Source organism: Nycticebus coucang, chromosome 2, assembly GCF_027406575.1.
Source record: "Nycticebus coucang isolate mNycCou1 chromosome 2, mNycCou1.pri, whole genome shotgun sequence".
NCBI lineage: Eukaryota > Metazoa > Chordata > Mammalia > Primates > Lorisidae > Nycticebus > Nycticebus coucang.
Genome location: NC_069781.1, coordinates 103,325,320 through 103,347,974, shown reverse-complemented (window position 1 = coordinate 103,347,974; position 22,655 = coordinate 103,325,320). Strand labels below are relative to the sequence as shown.

The window sequence follows — 22,655 nt, the reverse complement described above, 5'->3', positions numbered from 1 at the left end:
GCCGTGGCGTCACACAGCTCACAGCAACCTCCAACACCTGGACTTAGGCGATTCTCCTGCCTCAGCCTCCCGAGTAGCTGGGACTACAGGAGCCCGCCACAACGCCCAGCTATTTTTTTTTGTTGCAGTTTGGCGGGGGCTGGGTTTGAACCCGCCACCCTTGGTATATGGGGCCGGCGCCCTGCTCACTGAGCCACAGGCGCCGCCCAACAAAGAGAAATTTTATTTAGGAACAAAGAGAAAGCTTAGAGCACTTTCTAGGAGAATTGGAAGTGAGTCTCATGAATGAGAAGAGGTGAGAAAAGCTGAGACAGGGCAATATAGAGATATAAATATCCTCTCTCTCTTCATTTGAAATTGTTTGTAAGTCTTTCATTGTTCTCTCTGCATCTCCAGTCACCTTTGTTCTTTTCTGCTGGCGATTGACTTATTTTTTTCTATTGGTCATTGGTTGCCTCAGTTACCTCATAGCAACCCTCCATTTTTTAATATGTTTGTACTAACGTATTTTCATGTCAATGAAAGAAGAATTTAAAAAATAAATAAATAAAATGAGCAGTTAAAATAGCATGCATGTGTTTAGCAATTAAATATCAAATACCTATTCTGTGGTACTCTAAAAGGAAGTACAACAATCTAGTAGATTTTCAAGAATTGCTACAAATAAGACACAATGTATCACATGCTCTGCTTCATTTTGTTGTCTGTGTAAACAGTAGTTGGCATGATGTGAATATTAACTTAAATTATTAAATTCTTATTTTGAAATTCTCACATAATTTCACGTGTGAGAAATTGATCATAAAATGAATCTTAAAGACATCAGCAACCTGAATGATGTTTTTTAAGTACTTGGGAAATTTTGGAGACCTGTGACGTGATGGTCTAGGTCGTATAGCAATCACGTTTTCAGCATTCTAGAAAGTGGTTTGGGAATTGAAAATGTAAAGACACATTCTTCTGCTCATTTATAAATGAGCAAATAAGACACAATGTATCACGTGCTCTGCTTACTTCATTTTCTTGTGTGTTTAGACTGTTCAATACAGAGGAAAACCTGGTTACAGCAAGAAGGAAACCTAGTTTCATTGTGTCATGTTATATTTTAGGGTTCTCAAGCATAAATGCTATGATTATCTGTTCTTTTTTTTAAATATTGCTCATTTATAGACATTTAGTTTTTATACTTTTTATAATATTACCATAGTCCTTATCAGATCATTCCGGCATTGCCAAAATTATGATAGTAGCTTCTGTCAATTTTGTTTTTTTTTTTTGTTTGTTTGTTTGTTTTTTGTTTTTTGTAGAGACAGAGTTTCACTTTATGGCCCTCGGTAGAGTGCCATGGCATCACACAGCTCACAGCAACCTCCACCTCCTGGGCTTAAGCGATTCTCTTGCCTCAGCCTCCGGAGCAGCTGGGACTACAGGCGCCCGGCTATTTTTTTTGTTGCAGTTCGGCCGGGGCAGGGCTTGAACCCGCCACCCTCGGTATATGGGGCCGGCACCCTACTGACTGAGCCACAGGTGCCGCCCTCTCAATTCTTTTAAAAGAGATGATACAACAGATTTTTAATCAATGGTTAATATATTAGAAATTTAGAGATGGGTACATGGTAAAAGTAATCAACTTGAATGTGTTCAGAAGTCATTGGTTGTTTAGTCACAATCCCATTACCATTTGTCATCATAATATAGAGATCTATAGAGTTGAAACTGTGAAACCTGGGAAGATTGCCTGGCAAGAAGACCCTCGTTTCCAAGATAGCAGTTCAGAAGAGGAGGATATTACTGAAGAAACAGATCACAGAAAGCCTAGCCCTGGGTAAGCAATTTATTTCTTTGCAGGTATATTTTATTTTTGCCACATCTAAGTTATATACATGCTTTACAAGTATTTTAGAAGTACCTACGTTCTCTACACAACTTAATTTTCTTTTTTCACCTCCTTTTTCTGTGTTCTCTAGCCTTTTTATAATGGGGAGCTAGTTTCCTTTTCTTAGAGATTTGGGCATCACTGAGTGGAAGATAGGATAGGGAACGGAGCTTGACAGTGAAGTTGCTAGTCTGGAGACAGGATGCTGAAGTTGCTGGGGTGCCTTCCCATGGAGAACAGTGGCAAATGGTGTAGCAATGGTAGGAGTGAGTGTATTAACAACCTTTGGAGGGAAGATAGTTTGTACTTAAGTCTTCATTATCAAAGCTTCAGAGGGAAGAATATTTGATGCAGAGAAGGTAGGGTCATTTTAATTCAGGGCAAGATAAGTGAAACACAAGGCAGATATATTTTAGGAATAGTTTATTTTTAGTGTAAATATTTCTTCTTAAATACTAACATTAAGGCCAGGTACAGTGGCTCACTTCTTTAATCCTAGCTCTCTGAGAGGCTGAGGTGGATGGATTGCTTGAACTCAGGAGTGCTAGACCAGCCTTAGCAAGAGCGAGACCCTGTCTTAACCAGGCTTGGTGGAGGGCGCCTGTAGTCCCAGCTACTCAGGGGGCTGAAGCAAAAGGATTGCTTGAGCCCAAGAGTTTGAGGTTGCTGTGAGCTATGACACCACTGCACTTTACCCAGGATGGCAGAGTAAGACTCTGTCTCAAAAACAAAAAAATCCAAAAATACTGAAATTAAACTACCCAATGTCTATTTCTCTCTTCCTTGTGTGCCCTTTTCCTCTCTTCAGAGAAGAATCATTACCTCGGAAAGAGACCACTAGATTTTTCTTTTTCTCTGAGAATGATGAAAGACTTCATGGTAAGTGCATATTTTCATGAAATTATATAGAACAAGTAATAGCTCTTATCATTGCTATGTGTATTCAGAAGAATACAGATAGCTAACTACAGTGATTAGTAGTACTATTAGTGGATAATAACATATCTACAACTTCTGCCCCTATCATGTGGTCTAGCTCGTCTGTTGAGATTAATGTGTATTAACTTGCATGTTAACTTGTAAAGCTGTCAGTAGTTAAAATCCCTCTACTCACCATGTTCCTTGCTTATTCATTATCATCAAGAAGGGCTTCTTTTGGCTCGATGCCCATTGCTCAGTGGTTAGAGTGCCAGCCACACGCACCAGGGCTGGTGAGTTCGAACTGGCCCAGGCCTGTTAAACAACAACAACAAAAATAGCCAGGTGTTGTGGCGGGTGCCTGTAGTCCCAGCTCCTTGGGAGGCTGAGGCAAGTGAATCACTTAAGCCCAAGAGTTTGAAGTTGTTGTGAGCTGTGACATGGCACTCTACCAAGGGTGACATAGTGAGACTCTGTCTCAAAAAAAAAAATAAAATAAAAGGGCTTCTTTTATTCCAAGGACTTTCTTAGATGTTGGACATATAAAACCCCTACATTTTTAATACTGAAAACTTTGAAGCTGTTGAACTCATTTCTTTTTCTTTTTTTCTTTTCTTTCTTTTTCTGAGACAGGGTCTTGCTCTTATCTCCTGGGCTAGAGTGCAGTGGCATCATAACTCACTGCAACTTTAAACCCCTGGAGTCAAGTGATCCTCCTGCCTCAGCTTCCCAAGTAGCTGGCACTATAGGCCCACACCACCATGCCCAGCTAAATTTTTTTTTTTTTTTTTTTTTTGTGGAGACAGAGTCTCACTGTACCGCCCTCGGATAGAGTGCCGTGGCATCACACGGCTCACAGCAACCTCTAACTCTTGGGCTTACGCGATTCTCTTGCCTCAGCCTCCCGAGCAGCTGGGACCACAGGCGCCCGCCACAACGCCCGGCTATTTTTTTGTTGCAGTTTGGCCGGGGCTGGGCCTGAACCCGCCACCCTCGGCATATGGAGCCAGCGCCCCACTCACTGAGCCACAGGCGCCACCCAATTTTTTTTTTTTTTTTGCTATGTTATCTAGGCTGGTCTTGAACTCCCTCAAGAGATCCTCTGCCTCGACTCCCAAAATGCTAGGATTACAGGCGAGAGCCACCACATATAGCTAAACTCATTTCTTAAACTCTAGCATGAACAGTAACAAAGTTACCTAATAAGAAATGATAAACAGTAAAATCTAGCAATACTGTATTTTTCATTTCACAAAATGACATTTATTTTTGAAAATTGATAGAAAATGGACAATAAATGGTCTTAACTAAAATTGTATAATGCCAACACTAGAATGTAGCCCATTTTAGCAGTAATTGACTGCCTCACCTTTCTGGTTTTGCCCTGGTAGGTTCTGATTTATTCTGGAGAGGAGTGGGAAGTAATATTAGCAAGAGTTCTTGGGAGGCCAGAACAAACAACTTGCGTATGGTAAGTAATTGTTTCTTCATATTGATTATTTTCTAAGATAGATGTGGTGTCATCTTTGTGTTAATACTTCCTGGCATAAGAATAAAAGGAATAAGGATGAAAATTTAGACAGAAAGGATGACAACTGAGAACATGATTAGCACCTAAAGCAGCGGTTCTCAACCTGTGGGTCATGACCCCTTTCTAACAATGAAAATACATCCTGCATATCAGATGTTTACATTACAATTCATAACAGTAGCAAAATTACAGTTATGAAGTAGCAAGGAAAATCATTTTATGGTTGGGGGTCACCACAACATGAGGAACTGTATTAAATGGTCACAGCATTAGGAGGCCTTAGGAAGGTTAAGAACCACTGGCCTAAAGGAAACTTAGCAGTTGTTTAATTCAACCCATGAATGGTAAATGGTTCAGAAGAGACTGTGTATTGGCTAGATTGAGTGACTGATCCTAGAGTCCATCTAAGTTTATTAAATAATAGGAAATCATGAGATTTTTTTACACTGAATTGTAGTTTCCATTATAAACACGTAGTGCCAAAACTTTGAATATTCCCTGTTCATTTCAAGTAAGCACTTCTAAAATGAGTTTCCAAGCACTGACAATAACTTAAATTTTACTTCATAGTTAACTGAACAACTTGAAAACAATTTGTTTAACAAGGGCTTTCAATTTTGATTTTTAAGGATTGTCGGAAGAAACATAAAGATGCAAAAAGGAAAATGAAACCAAAGTAATAAATGTCAGCATTGGCGTTGATCCTGAATGTGAATGAGGCTTACCTATGGAAATTGACCAAGTAAATAATTTTAGCTGACAAAGAAGACATTTTTGAGTGATAGAATATTCAAAAGCTGGGTGATGGAATATCATTGTGGTAGCCATCTTTTACTATGGAATTCCGCTGTATTTCTTCCTAAGTAATTACTTCAAAAAATTAAACTGAACTTTTTACAAATGAAGCACAGAGATGGTTACCCAAAATAATTCCTTTTTTGCAGTTTTTGGCCGGGGCTATGTTTGAACCCCGCCACCTCCGGCATATGGGACAGGCACCCTCTCCCTTTGAGCCATAGGCACTGACCCCCAAAATAATTCTTATATAAATCTTTGCTTTCCATTCTCAATAACTAATGAGCATCTTCTGAGACATGAAGACTTTCTTAATAAATCAGTCAGAGCATTTATGTTTTCTAAGTTAGGCTTTGTGTAAATCAGAGGTTATTTTAAATATTTATTTCTGACTGTTAAATACACCTCTCTTCTCTTTGCCATTGTTTGAAAGGATTTAAGTCAGTATTGAATTCTGTACTTGTGTTCTTATGAATAGCTAACTGAAATATGCAGGACATTTGAGACCAACATCGAATGAGAGTTCTGTAAGGACTGCTAGGCTAAGCCAAATAGAGAGTTTTCCTGTACTTGTGGCCTCTAGGAATTAGGGAGCAACATAATGGAGGCAGACCCAGCAATCTCAAAATTCTAGTTAGACTGGATAATTATGAAGAATACCAACTGTCTAAAAGATACATAGTTATGATTCCAGAGTTATGATTCTGGAGTTATCTGACTCCAGATAGGAAAAAAAGATTTAATATTTCATTAAATAAAGCAAGCTGGCCAGGGCTCATAACAGATGTTTCTCCTATTAAAATGAGCTCAGTATGAAATAGTATTACACAGACAGTCTAAGGGCTATCATTAAATTATGATGTGTCCATCTAAAATTACCTTAGTATCTATTGATTTACATCTTGCTTGAATATAAAAGTGTTGGGATCTCATCTGGTTAATCATCATGTCCCCATTGCCTAGAACTGTGCTTACCACATAGTGAATGATCAGTATGTATGTTTTTTTTCAATAAATAGGGTCCAAGGAACTATGTAGTTTAAAGGGTCATTCCAATTCCTGTGTTTCTAAGTCTTTAGAAAGATTTCAGATTTCAGAGAGAATGGAAACAATGACTCAGCAGGAGAAATAATACAAATGTTCCACCGTCTCTTCAGACAGATCATATTTACACCTTTTTAACTATTGCTGCATAGTAAACCATCCCTGTAATGATCATTTATTTTGCTCAAAAGTATCAATTTGGTTAGGACTCACTAGGAACTGCTCATCACTTCTCCATGTGGTATCACTGGGGTAGTTTGGCAGGGACTAGAGAATCTACTTCTAAGGTGGCCTGCTCACTCAGTGTTTGTCCATCAGCTTCCTTAAAGCATAGCAACTTGGCTCCAGGGGTAGAAAGTTGACGCTGCCAGTCTCTTAAGGCCTGGGTCCAGAAACAGGCTCAAAATCACTTCCACTTTATTCGAAATGTCAAAATAGACACAGCAGCCACCCAAACTGTAACAGAGGGTACACATATCCTCACTTTTTGGTGGAAAGAGTGTCAGTTTGTGGCCGTATTTAAATTTGGCACACCATCTTCATCTCCAAGACATACAAATAAGTGACATCAAGTAGCCTTGCCCACCTTAATTCCTGCTACTTAGATAAAACCATGTTCAACAATTTTATCTGTTTCTTCTGATACTTATCTCCATATTGATATTTGTACCTAAGATGCTTATGCTCTGATTTCTTGGTTTTTTAGTTTCAGATACAACCTGTTCACTTCCTACTGTGAAAACTGATTCACCTCTTTAATCCAAGTAATATATTTGGACCAAAGTTAACTTTTTGCTGAAATCATATCTTTTCAAATGGTTTTTTCAGACTTAAAGTTTTGATACCTTCCAACAGTCCTATAAAATGTTTCCTCTTCTAAATTTTAAATAATCAGACCTGTCATTTTCCTATTTCACCTTTTTTCCCCAGAAACATTTGTCCTGGAGCCCTCTGTCCTGCTCTAATCTGGACTACCTGGCCAAGTGATAGAAATAAACTGAACAGCCAGGTATTGTGGCTTACGCCTATAGTCCTACCTACTCAAGAGGCTGAGGCAGGAAAATCACTTCAGCCCAGGAGTTCAAGGCTGCCATGAGCTATTGTGACTACTGCACTCTAGCCTGAGTGACAGACCAAGACCCTATCTCTAAAGGGAAAAAAAAATTAAAAAGGAAGAAAGAATATGAAAAAAGTAGCCATTTCATTAGTAGTAAAGTTATAAAAGGACATTTAGTACCTAGAGACCATAAAGAATGTTGAGTACATGGTAAACAGACTTACGAACATGTTAAGTTAAGGAAGCACTTTCTACCTATTCCAGGCCACATTAATTTTTTTCTGTCTTTCTAAAAAATTAGGCAGTTACAGAACTATTTTCAATTTTTCAAGGCTACAAATTTCCTTCAGAGGCCCACCCTTTGCATAGTTCCAAATTTTCTTTTATTATTAACCAGATCTGAAAAGTACCAGGCAGATACACAGGCTGGGTGCTGCGGCTCACATCTGTAATCCCAACACTTTGAGAGGCCAAGAGTTCAAGACCAGCCTGGGCAACATGGCAAGATACCATCTCTAAAAAAAATTTAATGATTAGCTGGATGTTGGGGGGGGGGGGAGGGAAGAGCCTGTGCCTACAGTCCTACCTACTTGGAATTTGAAGTTAAAAGTGGAGTTATGATCACATCACTTGTGCCTGGGTAACAGACTCTTGTCTCTAAAATAAAAATAAAATACTTAAAAAAAAAATATGCATTGTTTTCATTACAGGAACATTTTAAACTAAATACAATCAAAATGTAAAACTTTGTTGACAAACCCTTCCCTTTTGTTGTATACTCTACATGGCCATTTCCTGGAAAAGCAGCGGACAGGAAAAGCAGCTTTGGGATTAACCGGTCAAGGCCCACAGTATAATTACTGAAGCCGCTGCTCGGGAAGTTTCTGTTTGATGGTATAATTTTTAGGTATGATTTACATGTGGCGAAAAGGACTGATTCTAAGTGTGCAATTAGATAAACACAAACATAAGATGAAGAACGGAAGCTTATCACCTCCCATCCTCCACCCCATCACCGGGCACTCCTTCCCAGTCCGCCACCACCCACTAGGACGTTCAGCTGCACGAGTTAAGATCTCCGCCTACCCTATTGTATCAGAGCCAAGAAACACGCAAAAACCATCCCCAACTTCCCGGTCAGCGCGGGTGTGTTATCAGTTCCCAGCACTCACCGCCGGTCAACATGCTGGGCGTGACTAGAAACCCGCCTGGCCAATCGGTTCCCAGTTTGTTGGTGTGTTTCAGATAGTGCTCTCTGATTGGCTGGTGTAGAAGCAGCCCTTCCCTTTTGCCCCCACGCTCTCAGCTCGTTGCATCACCTTCATGCCGGTCTGCTGCTTGGGCGCCGGCTTTTTCTTTCGCTTGCTGGCTAGTGGAGTTTCCCAGGTTTGCCGGGCCTCTCAGGTATGCGTTTTCCTGCCTGTGGATCCTGCCCGCAGGGTCCCTCAGGTGCACTGGGTTCTGTCTTAAGGTCCCTCAGTTGCGCTGCGTCCTTCCCGCAGTCAGCCACGCGTTACAGCCCTGAAACAGTAGCGCACGATTTAAAAAAAAAAAAAAATGTTTTTTTGAAAAGCGCATTTTCTTTGGGTTTGCCATGCATTAGTTATGTGTGTTATCTACAATGGAACTTCAATAGCTGACCACCTCCTAAAATTGGTCTCGTATTCATAGACGGGAGACATACAGCACATGCACATATCAGCACAGTAGGCCTAGTTCCTTATGTTGACCACCTCCGTATATTGACCAGTTTGTTACAGTCCCTAGGGTGGTCAACTTACTACTGTATTTCCAAGGAGGATGATTGGAAGGCCGGCTCAGATGACGCTCCAAAACTCAGAACTGGGTGTTAATTTTGCCCTGACTCCTTGGCCTAAGGACTACAGTCCTGGAAGGTCCTTAGATGCACACTGAGAACAGAGTAGTTCTTGAACCGTTCCAGCGACCCGCAGGAACTGTATTAAAAGGCCGCGGCATTAAGAAGGTTGAGAACCACTGCTAGACGGCTGTGAGAATTCAGGGTGATAGAGCACGCTGGACAAGTTCAGAAGGTTGGCGAGATTACTGCGAAGTCTAGATATTCGTAATAAATCAAAGCATGGTTCCCAGTGCTAGCTATCCTCTTCCTGTGCCTGGTTCTCGTGAAAGTGCATTTATTCCTGGGACCTGGGTTCACACAGAGACTGAAAGATAATGCAGAACAAGCGCAGGCCTCACCAGCACAGAGGTGGAAGACAGTTATTCAGTGGGATTTGGGGGAGGGTGAAGAAGGTGACTTGTCAGTAGCTGCCATCAGACTTTGGGCCTTGCAAATGAGTAGGAATTGAGGGTACAGGGCTAGAAGCCAGGGGACTATAGTAGAGTACAGCAGGATTTGAAAGTGCTAGTGTTGGTTCAGGAGATGAGAAGTCTCTGTCACCTCAGCTTAAGAGTGTATGTAGAGAATAGGTGGAAGGTGCTACTTAGTTTCCAGCATTGTGAATTAATGGTTGCCTTTTGAATGAGAGTGTGTTTGAAATGAGTAAAAATCTTTTTTAAATGACATATTACACATAATATAAATTGGTACAGCCATGGCATTGTTCTTGCTCAGTATATATGTAATTTATTTTTTGATATGTACCAGTATATTTTTAATAGCTACGTAATATGCATTTTTTGATGTATCATAACTTACTTTGGTCAACATGAATGTTTAAATTGTTTTTAGTTAATTTGCCTGTATAAACAGTGTTTCGGCGAATATCTTTGTGTAAATGCTTTTCACATTCGCATGAGTATGTCTGTAGTACTTGTTAATAGGATATGACTAAATTGAAGAAAGGCTTGAGACGGACCCACCTTGAGGTAAAATTTGATTTAATGTATTGTAACAGTTTATGAAGATCTGGGAGTGGAAAAGGGAGAACAGAGAAATTGAGGTAGAGGTAACATCCCTGTGGCTTGATTAATCGGATGTACATATCTTTTTGGGTAATGTCAAAGATGACTCAAAAATGTCCTGCCTAGGTAACAGAAGGTATATTGGAACCACTAATTACAGTAAAGTTAAAAGGGGAGGCAATTATGGCAAGAAAGATCATGAAATTTTAAACAAGATGTAGTTACAGCATGCTTTTCCAAAATAGATTGAAATAAACACACTTGAAGGCCAAGCAAGGAAGGAACTCTAGAAATGCTGAATAGGCAGCTGAAGGAGTTGTGGAATAGAGGATGGTGGAGGGAAGCAAAAGAGATGACATGTCCTTGCACAACCTGACAAGGTTAACCTGCCCTGTGGTTGCTGGATGCTGTTGTGCAGGTACAGCTATCCAGTGGATACGGTGGGCCATAGCAATCCTGTGATTTATGCATGGAGGCTGTTTCTCTTTAGCAGCTCCCATAGCCTGGTCACTGATACATGGTTCTTCCTGAAATAGTCAATGCTGTTGTACTGGGTCTTTGTGCTTGGCATAATACTTTAATGATTCTTAATCTTTAGGGGAGTAGATACTTCGTAGAAAATTCAATAAAAGTTATGAGCCCTCTTAGAAAGCTTAAATCTTATTTTCCCAAAAAAAAAAAAAAAAAAAAAAGGTTGAGGTAGATATGCGTAAATAATTGTCAAACCATGCAAAAATGATGATTCGCAAACTTTAATGTGAATGCTGATCTCCTAGGGATGTTGTGAACATGCAGTTTCTGACTCCTGGCTCGTGAGTGGTGCTGTCTAGTGAGTACACATCTCTCATAAGCTCCTATAGACATAGGCCATCATAGAAGCAGTCTTGAAGAGAATAGAAGTGATGAATATGTTGATATCTAAAGGTCTATTAGGAACAGGTACGGTGTCTCACACCTGTAATCCTAGCACTCTGGGAACCTTAGGCAGGAGGATCACTTGAGCACCAGAGTTGGAGACCAACCTGAGCAAGAGCAAGACCTAGCTGAATGTTGGGGGCAGGGGGACTGTAGTCCCAGCTACTCAGGAGACAGTGGCAGGAGGATCACTTGAACACAAGTGGCCCAAGTGTGAGGTGGCTGTGAGCTAGGCTGACACCATGGCACTCTGGCCTGGGACAACAGAGTGAAGAGTCTGTCTCAAAAAGAAAAAGTCTATTTGAGAACACATGTGGTGAAAATAAGATGGAGTAAGTCAGGCTGGGGCCAACATGACACAGCTGGTCTGGTCCATTAAGGTCCTAAGTGACCTTTACATCCTATCTCCCATTCTTACTGTTTTGTAAATTAGCTGCCACCCTAAAAATGCCCATCTTGAATAGTTTTGGAAGATTGATTTAAGAAATTGACTTTTGGGGCGGCACCTATGGCTCAAAGGAGTAGGGTGCCGGCCCCATATGCCAGAGTTGGTGGGTTCAAACTCAGCCCCGGCCAAAAACTGCAAAAAAAAGAAATAGACTTTTGAATGGGAAATGTCCTAATAGGTCACTGAGTTATGCTGGTTATTATTTAAAATAAGGATTAATGCGGTTTTGCTTTAGGAGATTGATTTAAGAAATTAACTTTTCAATTAGAAATGTTGTAATAGATTGCCACTGAGTTGTACTGATTATTATTTAAAATAAGAGTTAATGTGGCCTTTGCTTTGAACCTTTATGTATAAAACTGTGATTTTCGCAATGAAAGTCTTGGAAGGACAGTTCTCACTGTTCTTTAGAATCACTAGCCTTCTGATAAATGAGGTTTGGTGGACCTGTTCCCTTCTCTGCATGTGGCCAGACCCTCTTAGTCCAGTAACTTATCTGTCTTAGAATACAATCTCACAAGTTTCATTTAGCCTTTGATAAGGTATTGTGTCACTACACTCCAGCCTGGATAACAGAGTGAGATATCCCCACCCCTTAAAAAAAACTCAGAGGTGAGCCTGGCAGGGTAGCTCGCGCCTGTAAATCCTAGCACTCTGGGAGGCCAAGGTAGGTGGATTGCCCTGAGCTCTGGAGTTCCAGACCAGCCTGAACCAGAGGGAGACTTCCTCTCTAAAAGAAAAAGCCAGGCGTTGGTGGCAGGCACCTGTAGTCTTAGCTTGGGAGGCAGAGGCAAGAGAATCGCTTAAGCCCAAGAGTTTGAGGTTGCTGTGAGCTGTGACACAATGGCACTCTACTGAGGGCGACAAAATGAGACTCTGTCTCAAAAAAAAAAACAACTCAAAGGCATTCTTGCATCTGAGAACTTAATAGGTATAAAAGATACTAGTTGCCACAGACTTTTTTTCTTTGATGACTTGAATGGCTTGCTCTGCTTAGGCTACGATGCTTGCAGTACTTTTAACATTGGTTGAGGTTTGTAGGTATATTTCTTCTCAGTCTCTTCTGACTGTTAAAGTTCTTAAGCACTTAAGATTTTCTGTTTTCTCTGTTCTCATTATTAGCAATCCTGTCATCCCCTTCTAATCTGCTGTTGGCTTGGAAATCTGGTCACTAAACTTTATTAGAATTGTAAATAAAAATACATAGGCTTTGAGAAGGAGGGGACTAAAGGATGTTCACTAGATAGTTAAGTCAGATTGATTAAGTATGTCTGCTTGAGTATATTAGCAAAACTTTTAACATTTTAGAAGATACTTGTAAGACTCCTCTTACTAGGGACTAAACTCAAGAGGTACAGGGCTTGATCTTTACAAAAATCATAAGTAAACAATAAATGGGATGAAATGGAAGAATGAGTATAAGGTATATTGGAGTATGAGATTCTTGTCTTTTTAGCTTTAATTTTTTAGGTTTTACTTTACTGAAAGAAAAGGTGAAGTTATTTCAAGAATACTTTCTCTCATATGAGTATAGGTAAGAAATTCTTAGCTACTTGATAATTATTTTTGGATTACTAATTATTTTTGCATCATCAGAATATCTAATATTTTTATGTTTAATTTTAGAAATATCTACTTTACTACAGTATAATACTGTAAGTCGAGATTAATAGTGAGGAATGTGATTTGGATACAATTTTGCAATAATGTAAAAAGTACTATGTACCCCTATCTCACACACATATACAAAAATAACACAAAATAATTAATGACCTAAAAATAAGGTAAAGATCTGCAACCTTGTATAGGTAATGGTTCATTAGATATGACACCAAAAGCTCAATCAGCGAAACAAAAGCTACATAAATTGATCACCATTAAAATTTAAAAAAAAAATTGTGTTTCAGAGAGTGCTATCAAGAAAATAAAGGACAACCTACATATCAGGAAAAGCTTTTTATAAACATATCTGATAAGACGTTTGTATTCAGAATATATAAATGACTCTTAAAACTCAATCATAAAAGACAGCACAATTGAAAAATGGGCAAAGGACAAGTAAACGTTTGTCCAAAGAAGATACACAAATGACCAATGAGCACATGTAAAGATGCTCAAATTCACTGATCATTAGGGAAGAGTAAATCAAAACCAAATTGAGATACTGCTTCATATCCTCTAGGATGTCTGTAAGCCAAAGGTGGGCAATAAGGAGTGTTGGGGAGGATTTGGAGAAGTTGAAATCCTCACTCACTGCTGGGGGAATATATAATAAAATGTACATTCACTTCAGAAAACATTTAGGCACTTTCTCAGGAAGTTAAATATTGAGTTACCATATGACACAGAAATTCTACTCCCAGCAATAGAAGGAAGACATGGGTTCACACAGAAACTTGTTCATGAATGTTCATAGCAGCATTATTTACGATAGCCAAAAGTAGAAACAATACAAGTGTCCATAAACTGATGAATGGATAAACAAAACGTGGAATAGTCCTTAAAAAGTAATGAAGTATGGACACATTTGCAACACAGACAAACCTTGAAAAACATGATGCTATGGAAAGAAAACAGACAAAATAGACCACATGTAAATGACTCATACATTTTTTCATTTCTGAGAAATGTCCAGAATAGGCCAATTGTTAGGGCTGTAGATTAATGGTTGCCAGGGGCTGGAAGAGGAGAAAATGAGGAGTGACTGCTGGTGGTTATGGGTGTTTGTAGGGAAGTGAAAAAATGCTGAAATTAGTGGTGACAGTAACTATACCATGTAAATATACTGAAATTCACTGGATTGTAAACTTTGTACTTTATGATATGTGAGTCTTGCTTCAGTAAAGCTATCACTTTTGAAAAGTATCATAGATAGTGATTTTAATCACCCATTTTAATAATACAGTACTCTTTTCCTAGATTTCTCTTTTGACAATAATCAATCTCTTTTGCAGAAAAAAAATGGTTCAACAAGTTCCAGAAAACATCAATTTTCCTGCTGAAGAAGAGAAAATCTTGCGGTTTTGGTCTGAATTTAATTGTTTTCAGGAATGCTTAAAGCAATCAAAACATAGGCCAAAGTATGTAAATTTCCTTGGTAAAGTTAGAGTCCTTAAGAGTAGTCATTTCTTAGACTGAATTCCATTAAAGCAAAAATTCTTTATCTTTATATTCTCAGAGTCTCCCAGCTCTCTATATAGTGGGTAGTCAGTAGTAGATATACATTGAATGAATGAGTTCTTAATTGAATGAATAAATCCTTTATTATTAGGATAAATTTAGTTTCTTTAAGGGCTCCTCTGAGTAGTATATATAATACTCTGTTTTTCCTACCTTTATCTTCATCGTCATCTTCATTTAGGCATTTATACCTAAGTACAAGCCTGTAAAAAACTGCTATGGTACTACTTTCACTACTTCTCCTTGACGTAAAAGACTAATCCTTTAATCCCTGGGTTTTTTGTTTTTGTTTTTATTGTTTTGTTTTGTTTTGTTTTGTTTTCTGAGATAGAGTCTCAGTTTTCACTATGGGTAGAGTGCAGTGGCATCCTCTTAGGTCACAGCAACCTCAAACTCTTGGACTCAGGAGAACCTCTTGTCTCAGCCTCCCAGGTAGCTGGGACTACAGGCACCTGCCATAACAACTGGCTAGTTTTTTCTTTTTTTAGTAGAGATGGGAATCTTGCTCTTGCTCAGGCTGGTCTAGAATTCCTGAGCTCAAGTAGTCCACCCACCTCGACCTCCCAAGTGCTAGGATTATAGGGATGAGCCACCGCACCTAGCCTAATCACTGTTTTCATTGTAAATCTTCTCTGCTTAAAACCTTTATGAAATAGTTGTTTATTGCCCTATTTTGCTAATGAGTTAACTCAAGATCCGGATAAATAACTTCCCTCATATAATGGAACTAATAAATGAAGAATGAGTAGTTGAGTGGTGATATCTCCACCTCTGCCATAACTGTAGGCAGGACCCTTCTGAAGGCAGGATGACCAGTAAATATCTACTCAATTATATCTATGAATTTCTTGATACTTTCTGCTTTTCTTCTTTCTAAGGACTGTGACAGTAGCTATCAATAAAAGAATGTTGTCATGAGTTTTTATTGTTTGTTTTAAAATTACTTAATGTATTTTTATTACCTCCCTTAGGTTTACTTTCTATGATGGGCCTCCTTTTGCAACTGGACTGCCTCATTATGGACATATCCTTGCAGGGACAATTAAAGACATAGTTACAAGATATGCTCACCAGAGCGGGTTTCATGTTGACAGAAGATTTGGATGGGATTGTCATGGCTTACCTGTGGTATGTTTGCGTCTCTAGCTTTATAATGTTCTGATTTTTTAGAAGCACTAGATTTCCTCATGATGGATATGAAACACTTTATCTTGTAATATGTTAGATGAATTTTGACCATCAAAAGTCTATGTCAGACTTTTTCTTTTTCATTTCCGTAATATTATTTAGAGTTCATTTTCTTTGTAGATTTTCTGCGAACTAATCTTTTTTAAGCTGTTTAATTTTCTAGATTTGTATAGTTGCAGTTGTTTCATAGGGCGGGGATATTAATAATCATATCACAAATTTTCAGGAGTATGAAATCGATAAGACACTGGGAATCAGAGGACCAGAAGATGTGGCCAAAATGGGGATTGCAGAGTATAATAATCAGTGCCGAGCAATTGTGATGAGATATTCTGCTGAGTGGGAGGTAGGTCGGGTTGTTTTCAATAGAGTGAACAGAAAGTTTAGTTTTAACTCTTGAGTTGAAATGGTTTATGGTATCTTGTGCTTTTTATGAGATGGTTCCAAAAGCATGGCTGTCCATGTTGTGACACAAGAGAAGTTGACTATCCTCTTTACACTGTGTATCTTTAAGAAAGGGTCTTTAGCTTCCACCTCCAGTCCTACCCTTTTCCCCGAAAATAAGACATCCTCCGAAAATAAGACCTACTTACAGGAAAGATAAGACGTCCCCTGAAAATAAGACATAGCGCATCTTTGGGAGCACACCTTAAAATAAGACACTGTCTTATTTTCGGGGAAACAGGGTATTACTTAAACTGTTAGCTTAAAATGAACCCTCTCATTCATATTTCTGTATGTTTGATTGGTCTTTCATATTTAAACTCCTACCTGCCCACAGAATATGACAGAAGTCATGCTGTTCCAGTAAAAGGTTTTACTTCAATTTCTCAGTGTAATTACAAAAATGTTTTAAAAATTCAAGTTTGGGGGGGGTGGCGCCTGTGGTTCAAAGGAGTAGGGCATTGGCCCCATAAACCGGAGGTGGTGGGTTCAAACCTGGCCCTGGCCAAAAAAAACTGCAAAAAAAAAAAAAAAATTCAAATTTGGACCTGTTCTTATTATATTAATTTGACTCCTTTGTTGCCCAATTAATAATAGAGCTCCCACAGCTGATAAGACTCCGTCCTCTCTTATTCTTAAAGATTTAGGAATAAAGTCCTTCGTTTCTTCTCTGCTTCTAAGATTAAATTCATGTATCTATATGATTTTAACTCGTTTGGCTTTTTTTCCCTCTATATTCTCCATCTTATCTTTGATCTCTCAAACTTGCTGTTCTTCATAACTCCCTATTCTGCTAGTGGTGTCATTCAAAGTTCAAACATTAATCCCTGTGATAAAATCAGGCACCAAATCCTATCAAGTCTTTCCTCTTAGTATTTAAACATTCATTCTTATAATCTTTACCAAATTCAAACATTTATGCTCACATGATCCTCTTGCCTCAGCCTCCCAAGTAGCTGGGACTGCAGGCACCTGCCCCAGCGCTTAGCTAGATGAGGGTCTTGATCTAGCTCACGCTGGTCTCGGAACTCCTGAGCTCAGGCAATCCACCACCTCAGCCTCCCAGAGAGCTAGGATTATTGGCGTGAGCCACCATACCTGGCCTTTTTATCAAGCTTCTAACACACCATCATCTTCGTTTCTATAACAATTTCTTACTCATTCTCTTCTACATGGTTTTTCCACTCAGACTTCCTTCCATGTTCTCTCTCCCACCAGACTACTAACTGTTCCCTTCCTCTCAAACCTTTAGTAGCTTCTGTTCATTGGTGAATAAAGTCTAATTTTATAAACATTAAAATCAAAGGTCTTCAGTTTTCTCCTAGCCCAACTTTATTTCCTGGTTACCAGTAGGGAGAAATCCCAGTGAGTATAACATGGATATAGGTTTTTTTTATTTTTATGTCAAGTATTTAAGAAATAATTGTAACTTTTCGTTTCAAATTAATTTCAGGCTTATCAAAAAATTGCAAGAAATAATACAAAGAGTATTATTCTGCCCCTTACCTTTCCCAATTGTTAATATCTTCAGTAACTGTAGATAATATCTTCCTGACTTTTAAAATCAGGAAACTAACATTGACAAAATACTACAGAACTTATTCACATTTACCTACCAATTTTTATTTCTTTTTTTTTTTTTTCAGTTTTTTTTTTTTTAATTTCTAATCCAAGATTCAATCCAGGATTATGCATTGCTTTTAGTTTTGTCATGTCTTAGTCCCCTTCAATATGGAATTTTCATTCAGTCTTTGTCTTTCATGACCTTGTCACTTTTTGCAGAGTGCAGACCACTTACTTTATAGAATGTCTCTCAATTCTGATGCTTCCACATAATTCAGTTTTGATTATGCATTTTTGGTAAGAATGCCACAGCAGTGCTATCATGCCCTTCTCTGTACACCGTATATCAGTGGGCATATGTTGTTGCTATGACTCATGATAATGATAACTTTGCTTCATTAAGATGTTATCTTAAAAAAAAAAAAGATGTTATCTGTTACATTTGTCTTTTGGAAAGTGTTTCCTTTTTAAATAGTAAATATCTCGTGGGGAGATTCCTTACAAATGTTCCTTTTCTTATTATGCTTTCATTCATTCATCTTAACATCTGTTGATTTTTGCCGGCAACAATTATGCCCCTGGTGTTTGCTAAATGCTAGTTTTGGTAGACTTTAAGAGTTAAATATTTATACATAGAAGTAATATTATCTGTATATAAGATGGATGCTAAGAAAACTGGTTCTTAACCTTAGGTACTGTGTTGTTTGCAGTATAGATTTATTTGTACTGCTGAATCTTCCGTTTTCCCAAAACTATCAAATGAGGTGACAATGGAATTAAACACACACTGATATATGGTAACAAATACCAATGTCTAATACTATTCTAATGTATGTATTTTAAAGTCTACTGTTACCAGACTTGGGCGATGGATTGATTTTGACAATGACTACAAAACTCTGTATCCAGAATTCATGGAGTCTGTTTGGTACGTTTTTTAAAAATTATAAATACAATGATATTCTGTTGTATTAGTCAATGGAAAAATGCACTAGCCTGAGTTAGCTTGTTTTAAGGTTTATAATTATCTGAAATGTTTTAGGACAGTTAGGTTTTTAAATTCAGAATACTATGGATTTGAGAAATATAAGATATGTATATAATTCTATAATTTATATACATGTATGTATCCTAGCTAGTTCAACAGTAAGCTATAATCAAATACATTGGAATTTTTGCATCATTAGATATAGTAAATAAATAATATCCAGTCTGGACAGCATAGCAAGGCCCCCCAATCCCACCATCTGTACAAAAAATAAAGACCTAGCCAGATATGGTGGTGTGTGATTATATATCTTAACTACTCAGAAGACTTAGGCTAGGAGGATCATAGAGCCTGTAATGAGCTGCAATGAGCTATGATTATGTCTATGTATTCCAGGCTGGGTGAGAAAGTAAGACCCTCTCTCTAAAAAAAAATTTTTTTTTTTTTTTTTGCAGTTTTGGTCAGGGTCCAGCCTGAGCTTGCCACCCCCAGTATATGGAGCTGGCACCCTACTCCTTGAGCCACAGGTGCCGCCCTTTTTGCCATTGTTATTTTACCTGGCCTAGACCAGGTTCAAACCCACCAGCCTTGGTGTATGTGGCCACCACCCTACCCACTGAGCTACGGGTACTGCCTAAAAAAAAATTTTTTTTTTAATAAATTAAATGTATAAAAATTTTACACATAAAATAAAGAATATAAATAGCCTAATGTCAGTTGAAATCTTTTGTCAAATTAGTCTACAGAGGTGGGGGACTTCGTTTTTTTTTTCGGTATGTTCAAGAGATTGTGAACTTGACTTTAATGCTGAAGTTGTACACTGAAGTCACTGTTCCATAACCGTAAAAAATGAAATTTTAATTCTTTTTACTATCATGATGTAATGATAGCAATGCCAGTCTTGACACGTGGTTTAATTTAGACCTCCTACAATAGTATGAAAATCATTACTTGCCAAACAGGCACCATCAATATGGTCACAAAGTATCCCAGATATATAACTCAGTCTTGAGGAATTCCTTTTATTAAGTTATATGTAAAAGTACAGGTGAATTACAAAGCTATTTTATAAGATACAGTTTCTTTGCATTTTATTTTTGGTACCTGTACCTGTGGCTCTTACTGTCTTCTCATGAACCTACCCACATTTTTATTAGTCACAATCTGTTACATGCTTAGCTTAAATCCGGGCATTGTGGTTCATGCATGTAGTCCCAGCTACTTAGGAGGCTGAGGCAAGAGGATTGCTTGAGCCCAGGAGTTTGAGGTGGCTGTGAGCTATGATGGCGTGGCACCCTACTCAGGGTGACAGAGTGAGACTCTGCCTCAAAAAATTTTTTAAAAAGGCATGAATGCATGTGGGAAAATAGAAATTTGATTATATAATTGTAAAACTCCTCTCTCCTCTCTCTAGGTGGGTCTTCAAACAGCTGTATGATAAAGGCCTTATTTATAGAGGCGTGAAAGTCATGCCCTTCTCCACTGCATGCAACACTCCACTTTCTAACTTCGAATCACACCAGAATTATAAGGTACGTGAAATGCTGAGACTTTATTAAGCATTGAGTTATATGTGTGGAAATGAAATGATAGTCATCTCAATAAATATTCCCAAGTAGTCCCAACATGCAACGTTAGCCTGGGGCATTCGTTAGTCTGACGTGTAAAAGCCTCAGTACAGTGACGAGTGCTATTAACAGCTTTAAAATGAAGGATTCTTCTTCCATGTAGGATTTATGATGTGTTTTAATTGAATAGTTTTGCTTGTTTTAACCATATTTTTGTGCCCCTTTCTTTGCTTAAGCCCATCTCTTCCTTCTCATCATTTCTTCATACTTACTGGTTTGGGTGATTTTTTGCCTTATATGAGACCTCATAACATCATTCTTTGTTAAAAATATTTGGAAGAAAATGTAAGTTTGGGTAAAGGCATGATCTTTTTCTCTGGTGAAATAGAATTACTTGCCATTGTTGCTATGGTAGAAGTATTTTGACATGTCTGGTTTTTATAAAGTATTCTGCTTTTCTTTATCTAGACAGATAATAAACAGTAGTGAGTCTTCTGAAACGTGAACTGTATGTTCTTGTGTATACAGTCAGGAGATATTTTCATTTTAAGATATTTTTATTTTTCATTTTAATTGTTAAAATGACTGGTTTTGTAATTGGTTTTGTCTTATAGTATTTCCTGTAGTCTGAATTTTGCTAAAACACACATTCAAATTTATCCAAATTTTTTAATGTATGTTGGCTTGTTTGGAATTCTTATTTCATGGTACATGTTTGAAAATTTTGTTAGTAAAACTTATATTTTCAAAAGCACTTTTTAATCTTTCTCATGTCATATTTGATCTTTGCAAATCCTTGTGAGGTGGGTATGATGATTCTTGTTGTCTCCTAAAAATCCCTCTGTTGATTCTTCATTTATGTGTATATTCTTGTTTTTTTTTTGAGACAGGGTCTCACTATGTTGCCCTCAGTAGAGTGCTGTGGCATCACAGCTCACAGCAATCTCCAACTCTTGGGCTTAAGCAATTCTCTTACCTCAGCCACTCAAGTAGCTGGGACTACAAGGCACCCACCACAATGCCCAGCTATATTTTTGTTGTAATTGTCATTGTTGTTTAGCAGGCCTGGGCTGGGTTCAAACCCACCAGTCACAGTGTGTGTGTATATTCTTAATAAAATATTTTAATGAGTAAAAATATAGAAAATAATGAACATCTGGGTACCAGCACCAGCCTTTGTCAAATCCTAACATACAAGATTAGACAGTTAAGTTCTCAAACTCATCCTGGAAAAAGTGCTACATACCTCATTGCTGAATATCACTGGGGTCACCTTCGCAGCACTCCCCTTACAAAGCCATGCAACAATGCCAGTATCTTGTCCATTTTTCCAAGCAATTTTGGAACTCTTTCTGGAATGGCTATCAAAGCTGTCATTGTATAGGGTCTGACAATTAACCCTTTGACCGTGGAGCACTCAGAAACTAATGATGCCATTCGCACCAAGTGAACATCTTGTATGGAATGCCTATAGGTATTGTTCTCAGTCAAAAGGTTAAGTTGGGAACTCGTCTTAGAAAAAGTGCTATAAACCCTCATTGCTGAATATCACTATGACCACCAGATGCCCAAGGGTACTAGTTTGAAGGTGACCATAGTGATATTCAGCAGTGGGATATAGAGCATTTTTTTTTCTAGGATGAGTTGACAAATTTAATTGTCTAACCTTGTATTGCCATATTTGCTTACTTTTTAAAAACAACTTTAATAAGAATTTCAAGTGCAAGCAAAAGTAGACAGGATAGTGTAATTAACTCCCATAGGCTTGTGAGGCATCCAGCAACCATCCAGGTGTCCTCAAACTTTTTAAACAGGTGGCCAGTTCACTGTCCCTCAAACCGTTGGAGGGCTGGACTATAGTTTAAAAAAAAAACTATGAACAAATTCCTATGCACACTGCACGTATCTTATTTTGAAGTGAAAAACAAAACGGGAAGAAATACAGTTCACACCACTCCATGTGGCCCATGAGCTGCAGTTTGAGGACCCCTGGACTAGCCCATTTTGCCCTATTCATGCACACCCCACTGTTCTTTCCATTCTTACTTTGAAGGAAATTTCAGATATTAATTTATCAAGAAATAATCCAATATAGATCTTTGGTAAGGAATCTTTTTTATAATATTACCATATTAGCATTTATTATCACCCCTAAAAACGTCATCTTTAATCACCTTTAATATCCTTAATATTCTCTGATTGTTTAATTCCTAAATGTTATCAGTGTTTCTAATTGTTTCATCATTTCTCCTGGGAT

At 38.2% G+C, this 22,655-nt stretch overlaps 2 protein-coding genes and 1 non-coding gene across 6 annotated transcripts in view; all 3 read left to right on the top strand.

The window, feature by feature from the left end:
• Window positions 1-7,768, top strand: part of NOL8 (nucleolar protein 8) — a 41,395-nt gene extending 33,627 nt beyond the window's left edge. The window contains exons 14-17 of the mRNA XM_053577662.1: window positions 1,699-1,825; window positions 2,685-2,755; window positions 4,186-4,265; window positions 4,955-7,768. Coding sequence (XP_053433637.1) covers window positions 1,699-1,825; window positions 2,685-2,755; window positions 4,186-4,265; window positions 4,955-5,005 — 329 coding nt within the window. The 3' untranslated portion in view covers window positions 5,006-7,768. The remainder of the gene's footprint in view (window positions 1-1,698; window positions 1,826-2,684; window positions 2,756-4,185; window positions 4,266-4,954) is intronic.
• Window positions 7,769-8,545: 777 nt separating this feature from the next.
• The window catches only part of IARS1 (isoleucyl-tRNA synthetase 1), an 88,405-nt gene continuing 74,295 nt past the window's right edge, over window positions 8,546-22,655 (top strand). The window contains exons 1-6 of one of the 4 annotated variants that reach the window (XM_053577650.1): window positions 8,546-8,625; window positions 14,422-14,547; window positions 15,619-15,775; window positions 16,062-16,181; window positions 18,688-18,770; window positions 20,245-20,362. In XM_053577650.1, coding sequence (XP_053433625.1) covers window positions 14,429-14,547; window positions 15,619-15,775; window positions 16,062-16,181; window positions 18,688-18,770; window positions 20,245-20,362 — 597 coding nt within the window. In that variant the 5' untranslated portion in view covers window positions 8,546-8,625; window positions 14,422-14,428. Of the gene's footprint in view, window positions 8,626-10,911; window positions 10,934-12,929; window positions 13,002-14,421; window positions 14,548-15,618; window positions 15,776-16,061; window positions 16,182-18,687; window positions 18,771-20,244; window positions 20,363-22,655 lie in introns of those variants that run through there. The other 3 variants (XM_053577630.1, XM_053577640.1, XM_053577648.1) reach the window with 3 other exon arrangements.
• Window positions 10,493-10,625, top strand: LOC128580380 (small nucleolar RNA SNORA84). The gene has a single exon (XR_008378668.1). It is a non-coding gene; the product is annotated as a small nucleolar RNA SNORA84 (small nucleolar RNA).